Source organism: Gigantopelta aegis, unplaced genomic scaffold, assembly GCF_016097555.1.
Source record: "Gigantopelta aegis isolate Gae_Host unplaced genomic scaffold, Gae_host_genome ctg3124_pilon_pilon, whole genome shotgun sequence".
In the NCBI taxonomy this organism is placed as follows: Eukaryota; Metazoa; Mollusca; class Gastropoda; order Neomphalida; family Peltospiridae; genus Gigantopelta; species Gigantopelta aegis.
The window spans coordinates 23,571-34,219 of NW_024533186.1; the positions used below are offsets into that span (position 1 = coordinate 23,571).

The 10,649-nt window shown below is 34.6% G+C and overlaps 1 protein-coding gene and 1 pseudogene across 1 annotated transcript; both read right to left on the bottom strand.

Annotated features, from left to right (window-relative positions):
- Positions 1-2: 2 nt before the first annotated feature.
- LOC121391928 (ras-related protein Rab-20-like) lies at positions 3-3,216 on the bottom strand. Its single transcript, XM_041523382.1, has 4 exons — positions 3,212-3,216; positions 2,651-2,701; positions 1,403-1,496; positions 3-548 (listed from the first exon to the last, which is right to left on the bottom strand). The coding sequence occupies exons 1-4, from the start codon at positions 3,214-3,216 to the stop codon at positions 3-5; spliced, it is 696 nt and encodes a 231-aa protein (XP_041379316.1).
- A 4,740-nt stretch (positions 3,217-7,956) lies between these two features.
- Positions 7,957-9,012, bottom strand: LOC121391929 (annotated as a pseudogene).
- Positions 9,013-10,649: the final 1,637 nt, after the last annotated feature.

The following is a 10,649-nucleotide window of genomic DNA, read 5'->3' on the forward strand; positions in this document are numbered from 1 at the left end:
ATTTAATTCTTACAACAACCAGACTCCTGACTAGGTGGAGGTGGAGGATCATCCAATCGAATTATACTCTCTGGTTTTCCAGACTTACTTGCAGTTCTAGTTTTACTAGATTGGGTGGTAGTTGATGATGGTTGTGTTTTCTGCAACTGTGCAAGTATGATGCGCTCGATATATTGAAATAAATCAGTCACACCTTCTCCACTTTTAGAACTAGTTTCGAAATAAGACTCATGGCCTTGGACTTTTGCTAGAAAGGAGCTAGGGTTCTGTAATAAAGCTTTCTCTAACTGCTTTTTATGTTGTAACACTGCAAAGGATTTACCTTCGGAGGCACCAATCTGTCGCCCTTGAGATTTTATTAAATCCAGTTTAGTGCCTACAACAACAGTCATACATGTAGGAGCTTGTTGCTCGAGGATAGGAATGAAAACTTGTTGAAGTTTTTCAAGCGATTTTTTATTTGTTAAGTCAACAGCTAGTATTGCTACATGAGCACCACGACAATAGAATGAACTCAAATTAGCATACTTCTCTTCACCAGCTGTATCCTATAATATATAGATACAATATACTTATAATTTCTTAGGAAATTTTGGCGGTATATTAGCAGCTGTGTGATGTAGAAATATTATTTGAATGCATGCCATATTTATATAGTATACTGATTAAGTGAGCCCATTAGTAGTAATGTGAGCCCAGTAATGGTAATAGTAGACTAGTAATAGTAAATATTATTGTTTTTATAAGACTATGTTTGTATTTCATGGAATTGTGTTACAATATCTAAAGCCATTTATTTAATTTTAACAAAATTAACATTATTAAGTATTGTAATACACAGCTAGTTGTCATATAACAATCATACAATACTAACAGTCACTTGACTGAATAATACATGTTCATGTGACTTATTACTGACATGTGATTAGTATACATGTACATGTGACTTATTACTGATATGTGACTTATATATATATGTCATGTGATACATGTAGATGAGACTAGCATACATGTATTGGTATATATTATTACATGCTTATTAATGACAGGGACTTACCCATAACGCTACATTCCAATCTCCCCATTTCTTTTTAAAGCGAGAGATGCTCCAATGCTCTAAAAATAGAATACTTAACTCATACAATAATACACACCATATTACATGTACATTACATATAATATAATACATATAATAGTATTCTACTTTTATTTCAATAAAAATAATGTGTACATGTATTGTTAGTAGTTGTAAACATTTCTTTATTCAATCCTGAAAAGATACTAGATGTTAATACTTTATTTAGACAGTAACACACTGTCTCTCTCTCATACACACAATATGTACAATATGACAAAATTTTACTTAAAACATATCTACAATACATCTAATGACATCACTCACAGCAACTGTCTCAGCAAACTCCCCAGTGAGGTATCGTTGAATCAGACATGTCTTGCCAACATTTGTATCTCCTAATATTATCAGTTTAATATCTCTAAAGACAAATACAAGACATCACGTGATATCATAAGGGACAGCCACTCACGTTTTAGCTTTAGCTGCTCCTGCAGCAGTCGCCATGATGAATGTACCTGCTTAGGGAAGGCAGATAAATATGACACACCCATTTTAATTAATGGTAAATTAATTGTATTTAGACACGCCTACTTTTGTTCAGGTAGCCATGGCAGATTCTGGCTATATGAGTCAGGCTCCTTCATCTGTGAAAATAATGAGTGTTCCAGACACGATCCAACTCTCCAGTGATCCTCATAAGACAACATCATCAAAACCTGTCCAACAACGAGACTATCGTCCAATGAAAGTACTAAAATTATATATCGACTTTTAATTAATGTATTAATATCATTATTATACAGGTACCTGATAAAATTACACTGAACAAGACATCGTCTGGTGGGGAGAGAGGGTACTAGCGGAGGTGGGGATGTGGGTGTGACTCACATCCCTGCCCCTCAATCAGGATTGATAATTAGCGGTCAGAGATTTGAAGCTATGAACGAAACTACAAGGTTATAATTAATTATTAATTAATTAATTATAGTTAATAACCAATCAAATGTTATGACAACTTTCTATTTATAAATGCTTACTCTTTATTTTCCAATATAGTATTCTTCCTGTGGTTGACTCTGACGTACTCCCAGAGGTTTACCTGATACTGAATTATACCAACGAGTACAAAGATTAGAAAATAGATTACACCATGTTGAGAATAGGCTAGGAGAAATGGGTGTGGCTTCACCTGGTGCCAGTCAATTTTGGTATGTAGTGACTTTTTCAAGTTGGATGATGGTACCACTAATAGCTATATTTTTAATATACTACAAACGTCATGCTTAATACAATGTTGTAATAATTATAAGTTGTTAAGTATAAATTAAATTTTTAAAAGTATAATACAACAATGTTTAATTGTTCTGATTTAGTGTCACATGATACAAAAGTTGTTTGTACAAAACAAATAAAATAATAACAGACTATTTTAAATTGTACTAGAAGACATTTAAGATGTAAATTAAATATTGGAAATCTTGGTTAGGATAATACTGTGTGTGTGTGTGTGAGAGAGAGAGAGAGAGAAAGAGAGGAGTAATAAAACACACTACAGTACTTCATAAAACTTACTCTTTTTCCTCCGGCTTTGGTGTCTTGACGTTGTAAGTAGGCGGCTTTTCACTGTTAATTTTTCCAAGTACAACAATAATTATTACAATAATTATTGCTATAATAATCAGTAGAACAATAAACGCAATTACAATACCTATACAAGAAATGAATGGATCAACAGACAGACAAACAGACAGTCTTACCGATAATTGCCCCTGTATTAATTGATGATCTATTATCTCTAGTCGGTTCAGGAGGAGGAGGTAGTGTAAGAATTGGCGGAGTACATAAAGTCCCACTGTCATTAAGATCATAACTATTGTTACATGTTTTACACACATCCTTTGTGATACAAAGTATACAATCTTTTATGTTACAAGAAACTACAAAGGAAAAATGACAACTTCATTAGAGTATGAGCAGGTGGTACTAATAATATTATATGCAAGAGAAAACTAAGACATTTAGACATCAGATTCATTATTGTTCAAATTAAAAGGGCCATCCTTTTTAAAAAGGTCACATAACCACTCCTAATAAGGTGAAGATGTACCTTAGATGTATTCTATTGTAACTTACCACATTGTCCATTGACTAAAGAGAAGTCAGCATTACACTGTAGGCAGTTAGCAGATGGACCATTACACATTGGTTGAGAACAATCACTTATTACACAAGTTTCACATGTGTCACCTTTCCAACTACCTTGACATGAACAATTGAATCCACCAGGATTATTCCGACAAGTTCCTCCATTGGAACAAGGATTACTACCTGTACTGCACTCATCAATGTCTAATTCACAATCAGTACCATTGTAACCACCAGTACAATTACAAGTGTATTTATTAACCTCATCAATACAAGTACCTCCATTTTGACATGGATTTGATTCACATTCATTAATGTCTCTTTCACAATTCCTTCCAGTATAACCAGGAAGACAGTCACATGTGTAATTAGCTACTCCATCAATGCATGTAGCATTGTGCAAACAAGAAGACATCTGACAATCGTCGATGTCAGTTTGACAGTCATTTCCTGTGTAACCAGTGGCACAATCACATACATAGCTACCATTAGTATTATAACAAGAACCTCCATGTTGACATGGGTTGGTAAGGTTACATTCATTGATATCCTCAATACAGGTTGGTCCCATGTAACCAGTAGAATTACATTGACAGGAACAAGATGTGCTATTAGCTATACCTCCATTCTTACAATCAGTAGATTGGATGTTACAACCTAGAGAGGAGAAAAAATATCCATACAAGTGAACTATGCTTAGATACTTTATTATTATCATATAAATCTCATGGGACTATAGTGTAACAATATATATTATAATTGGTAGATTGAATGTCGCAGGCTAGAGAGGAGAAAAAATATCCATACAAGTGAACTATGTTTAGATACTCTATTATTATCATATAAATCTCATGGGACTATAGTGTGACAATATATTCCAATCACATTTCTATTGAATTACAAAAGTATAATTTAATAAGAGAGCTACAGTTGGGAAAGAATTAAATGTAAGTTTACTCTGTGTGTGCGTGCGTTCATTAGAGACTATTACACAAGGCTGTCACATTGGTTACTGGTTTGCTCTTTAAAATAGCAAAAATTTTTTAGATTATGTTGACAGCTATGACAACATTAGTGTAAACATGACAGACACAGATTATCATGTCTATAATACAGATCAGAGCATCAATGTTACTCTAATCATTCTGATCTGTTTGTCCATCCATCTACTTGTCAATTCATCAGTCTAATTATTTATCTGTTCTTCTATCTTTCCATCCATCACTTACTATCACATTGAGATCCATTATAAAACATATCACAAACACAGTTAAAGTTGTCATCAGGATGTTTATTGCTACCACATTGTACCACACAGTTGTTATTATCATAATAATTACAACAACCAGCTGCATGTTCACTTGTACACTGCATAGCTCCTTGATTGCAGCTGGAATGACACTCTAAGATAAAGGAAAAGAAATATGACCAATGGTTATTATATTGTGGACACCATAACAGTCTACAGTAATACTAATATTATAATATTTGGTATGAAAATTTTTAACAGCCACAACAAAAGGAACTGACAATCTTTTTGTAGTCTGTCCTTTTCTTAGTGGAGGTAGGAAATGTACAATTCACTATATAAATTAGTACAGGTGTTGGTGACTTGTAAATGACAAATTGTTTATAACATCCTTTAAATGTAGACACTTTATTCATTTCTACATTATATATCATTCTACTGTTCAACACCATCCCAAGTAAACCATTAAATTCTTATCCTTCCATCACTCAAAACCTCTTACCAGCACAAAGAGTCAAGGAATCAGTAGGATCAAATGTAGAACAACGATAACAATCAGTCCTTGTTAGATTAGAAAACAGCTGGTTATATTTCATAACTGAGACACCATCATAATGGCCAAAATTACTATTAACATTCCATACACCATTTGAACAAGGAACAACAGTTTGACCCCTTTGTGTTGCTCCTTTATTAGTGAATTGAGCAGTAAAGGTGATCCATGTGTATTGGTTTTGAGTAGATGAGGTTGCCAGACAATCAACATGCCAATTTAATATATTAACATTATTTTGGGTTTCCATCTCCAAGTGGTAATATGTCATTAAGAGCACCTGTGGCATCAGACAGTGTAAAGTTACTGCATTGACTTGTTGTCATGGCAACAAGTGAGAGGATAAGAAGGAAGATGTAGTTAATCATTTTTTTAAATTTACTACTAAAGAGAGAGAGGGAAAAATATATGAAAATATTGAAGCATGATAGTAGAGTGGCTAGCTTCTTATGATACAGTGTTCATTTTGTCAGAGGTAAGTTAAGAAATGAGTTTACAGTCTATACTAACCTGTTTATCAGAGATTCTCTTTCCTCAAGTAACAGTAGTTTAGTTTAAGACAGCGCTGGTCAGTTAATACTGCAAGGTCATTACTTACTGCAGCACTGTCACTATGTCTATGAATGCCCTTTCTAGAAGGAAGTTCCTTCGTTATTACTCGTTAATAAAATTTTTTATTATCAAGTAATAATTGAGGATTAGTATTAATGGATCACGTGATACATATCATCTACATTAATTTTTAGTCATGCTAACATTCATAAATATGAAGCTGTGTTGTCTAGAGGAGCAATGATAGATATATTTATTGTGCTGTTTTATTTTTTTAGCCCATAAATTAAAATATGATAAATATTACAATTAGTTGTGTTTATTCTAGTTTGCTTAGTAGGACTAGTTTTATTCTTGGCCATTAAAAATATAACTTAGTTTGATTAATTTTTTTTTGTGTTTGTATTTGTGGGACCCGGTTTCTGCTTACGATGACTGAGTCGACATCCCTAAGAGCTCGAATCCCGTACGGCTGGTTGAAGTTAGAGCGATGCTCCAGCTAGGATTACCTCATCTACGGACGAGGGTTACCAAGCCGAAGACGGCGGTCCCAGCCATAGCAGGGAATCCTGGGCCTAAGTGGAAGCCTGAGGTGGGTGAGTGAGGAGGGAGGGATCGTTTGGGCAACACAAGGTTTTTTTTTAATAAATTTAGATTTATTTTGTGCATTAAGTTCTGTGTAGACAGATTCAGACAAATAGTTTGATAGTCTTGAGGTACCTTACATGTAATATATTCCAAAACAATATTTGATAACTACTTCGTAATACTGAGCGTGCGACACTAATAGTATAGTTATTGTCTGCTTGTGTCAAATATTTGTTTTATTGTATTAATTTTGTATTACTAAGGATTACAGTGTCATTGTCTCTTTTTATGTTACGACAAATAAAATCCTTACCTAAACATGATCAATCCACAACATGTAACGTCTGCTTACATAAGAGAATGCAATAAAACTTAAAAGAAGGGGTTAAAAATTTGGATAGCCTAATAGCTGTGTTAGAAAATAGACTATACCAATTGAGATAGGGTAGGGAAAATAGGCGTGGCTTCACCTGGTGCCAGTCAATTTTAGTATGGTAGTGACTTTTTCAAGTTGGATTTATGGTACCACTAATAACTATATTTTTAATATACTACAAATGTCATGCTTAATACAATTTTGTAATAATTATAAGTTGTTAAGTATAAATTAAATTATTAAAATGATTTAGTGTCACATGATGTAAAAATGATTCATACAAAACCAAAATAATATGAAATACAGGCTATTTTAAAATTGGTACTAGAAGATATATTTAAGATACAAATTAAATATTGGAACCTTATTTGAGCTAATACTATGATGAGGAAAGAGTGGGCCGGGAGAGAGAGAGAGAAAGAGAGAGAGGTGATAAAACACCTTACAGTACGTACTTCTGTGACTTAACTCTTTGTCGTCCAGCTTTGGTGGCTGACATTGTATTTTCACTGTTAATTTTTCCAAGTACAACACCACTGATATTATTACAATAATTATTGCTATAGTAACTAGTAGAACAATAAACCCAATTATAATACCATACAAGAAAGAATGGATCAACAGACAGACAACCAGACAGTCCTACCGACAATGCCCCTGTATAATTGAGTGATGATCGTATTATCTCCTAGTGGTTCAGGCGGAGGAGGTAGTGTAAAAACTGGCGGAGTACATAAAGTCCCACCTGTCATTAAGATCATAGCTATTGTTACATGGTGCTACACACATCCTTTGTGATACAAAGTATACAATCTTTTAATGTTACCAAGAAACTACAAAGGAAAAATGACAACTTCATTAGAGTATGAGCAGGTGGTAAACTAATAATATTAATGCAAGAGAAAACTAAGACATTTAGACATTAGAGTTTCACTATTGTTCAGATATTAAAGGGCATACTTTTAAAAAAGGTCACATAAACCACTCCTAATAAGGTGAAGATGTACCTTAGATGTATTCTATTGTAACTTACTACATTGTCCATTGACTAAGGAGAAGTCAGCATTACACTGTAGGCAGGTTAGCAGATGGCCATTACACATTGGTTGAGAACAATCACTTATTACACAAGTTTCACATGTGTCACCTTTCCAACTACCTTGACATGAACAATTGAATCCACCAGGATTATTCCGACAATTTCCTCCATTGGAAGAAGGATTACTACCTGTACTGCACTCATCAATGTCTAAATTCACAATCAGTACCATTGTAACCACCAGTACAGTTACAAGTGTATTTATTAACACATCTATACAAAGTACCTTCCATTTTGACATGGATTTGATCCCATTCATTAATGTCTCTTTCACAATTCTTTCCAGTAAATAACCAGGAAGACAGTGCATGTGTAATTAGCCACTCCCTCCAATGCATGTAGGCATTGTGCCACAAGGAGACATCTGACAATCATCAATGTTCATTTGACAGTCATTTCCTGTGTAACCAGTAGCACCAATACATACATAGCTACCATTAGTATTATAACAAGATCCTCCATGTTGACATTGGTTAGTTTGGTTACATTCATCGATATCCATGATACAGGTTGTCCCCGTGAAAAACCACCAGTACAATTACAAGTGTATTTATTAACTTCATCTATACAAGTACCTCCATTTCGACATGGATTTTGATCACATTCATTAATGTTTCTTTCACAATTCTTTCCAGTATAACCAGGAACACAGTTGCATGTGTAATTAGCCACTCCACTCAATGCATGTAGCAATTGTCCAACAAGGAGAATCTGACAATCATCAATGTTCATTTTGACAGTCATTTCCTGTGTAAACCAGTAGCCACAATCACATACATAGACTACCATTAGTATTATAACAAGATCCTCCATGTTGACATGGGTTAGTTTGGTATTTACATTCATCGATATCCATGATACAGGTCGGGTCCCGTATAACCACCAGTACAATTACAAGTGTATTTATTCACCTCATCTATACAAGTACCTCCATTTTGACATGGATTTGATTCAACATTCATTAATGTTCTTTCACAATTCTTTCCAGTATAACCAGGAAGACAGTTGCATGTGTAATTAGCCACTCCATCAATGCATGTAGCATTGTGCCAACAAGGAGACGTTTTGACAATCATCAATGTTCATTTGACAGTCATTTCCTGTGTAACCAGTAGCACAATCACATACATAGCTACCATTAGTATATATAACAAGAACCCCATGTTGACATGGGTTGGTAAGGTTACATTCATCGATATCCATGATACAGGTGTGGTCCCATATACCCACCAGTACAGTTACAAGTGTATTTTATTAATCTCATCAATACAATAAGTACCTCCATTTTGACATGGATTTGATTCACATTCATTAATGTCTAATTCGCAATGTTCTTTCCAGTATAACCAGTATTAAACAAAAACAGTTGCATGTGTAATTAGCCACTCCATTCAATGCATGTAGCATTGTGCCAACAAGGAGACATCTGACAATCATCAATGTTCATTTTCTTTTTGACAGTCATTTCCTGTGTAACCAGTACACAATCACATACATAGCTACCATTAGCTACCATTAGTATTATAACAAGATCCTCCATGTTGACATGGGTTGGTAAGGTTACATTCATCGATATCCTCAATACAGGTTGGTCCCATATACCCACCAGTACAGTACAAGTGTTATTTATTAATCTCATCTATACAAGTACCTCCATTTTGACACGGATTCGATTCACATTCATTAAAGTCTCTTTCACAATTTTTCCAGTATAACCAGGAACACGTTGCATGTGTAATTAGCCACTCCATCAATGCATGTAGCATTGTGCCACAAGGGAGACATCTGACAATCATCAATGTTCATTTGACAGTTACTTCCTGAGTAACCAGTAGCACAATCACATACATAGCTACCATTAGTATTATAACAAGATCCTCCATGTTGACATGGGTTTTAGTTTGGTTACATTCATCAATATGTCCTCAATACAGGTGGTCCCATATAACCACCAGTACAGTTACAAGTGTATTTATTAATCTTCATCTATACAAGTACCTCCATTTTGACATGGATTTGATTCCATTCATTAATGTTTCTTTTACAATTCTTTCCAGTATAACCAGGAACACAGTTGCATGTGTAATTAGCCACTCCATCAATGCATGTAGCATTGTGCCAACAAGGAGCGTTTGACAATCATCAATGGTTCATTTGACAGACACTTCCTGTGTACCAGTGGGCACATCACAATACATAGCTACCATTAGTATTATAACAAGAACCTCCATGTTGACATGGGTTTGGTAAGTTTACATTCATCAATATCCTCAATACAGGTTGGTCCCATGTAACCACCAGTACAGTTACAAGTGTATTTATTAATCTCATCTATACAAGTACCTCCATTTTGACATGGATTTGATTCACATTCATTAATGTCTCTTTCACAATTCTTTCCAGTATAACCAGGAAAGACAGTTGCATGTTGTAATAGCCACTCCATCAATACATTGTAGCATTGTTGCCAACAAGGAGACGTTTTGACAATCATCAATGTTCGTTTGACAGTTCATTTCCTGTGTAACCAGTGGCACAATCACATACATAGCTACCCATTAGTATTATCTAACAAGATCCTCCATGTTGACATGGGTTAGTTTGGTTACATTCATCATATCCTCAATACAGGTTGGTCCCGTATAACCACAAGTACAGTTACAAGTGTATTTATTAATCTCATCTATACAAGTAACCCCTCCATTTTGACATGGATTTGATTCACATTCATTAATGTCTAATTCGCAATTCTTTCCAGTATAAACCAGGAACACAGTTGCATGTGTAATTAGCCACTCCATCAATGCATGTAGCATTGTGCCAACAAGGAGACATCTGACAATCATCGATGTTCGTTTGACAGTTACTTCCTGAGTAACCAGTAGCACAATCACATACATAGCTACCATTAGTATTATAACATGACCCTCCATGTTGACCAAGGGGTTAGCAAGGTTACATCATCGATATCCTTAATACAGGTTGGTCCCATGTAACCAGTAGAATTAC

Coding starts and splice junctions, on each gene's coding strand:
- LOC121391928 (XM_041523382.1), bottom strand. Junction 1,497..2,650: donor CCAAAGCCGGAGGAAAAAGA/GTAAGTTTTATG, acceptor ATTTGTCTTTAG/AGATATTAAACTGATAATAT. Junction 549..1,402: donor AGTTTGCTGAGACAGTTGCT/GTGAGTGATGTC, acceptor TATATATTATAG/GATACAGCTGGTGAAGAGAA.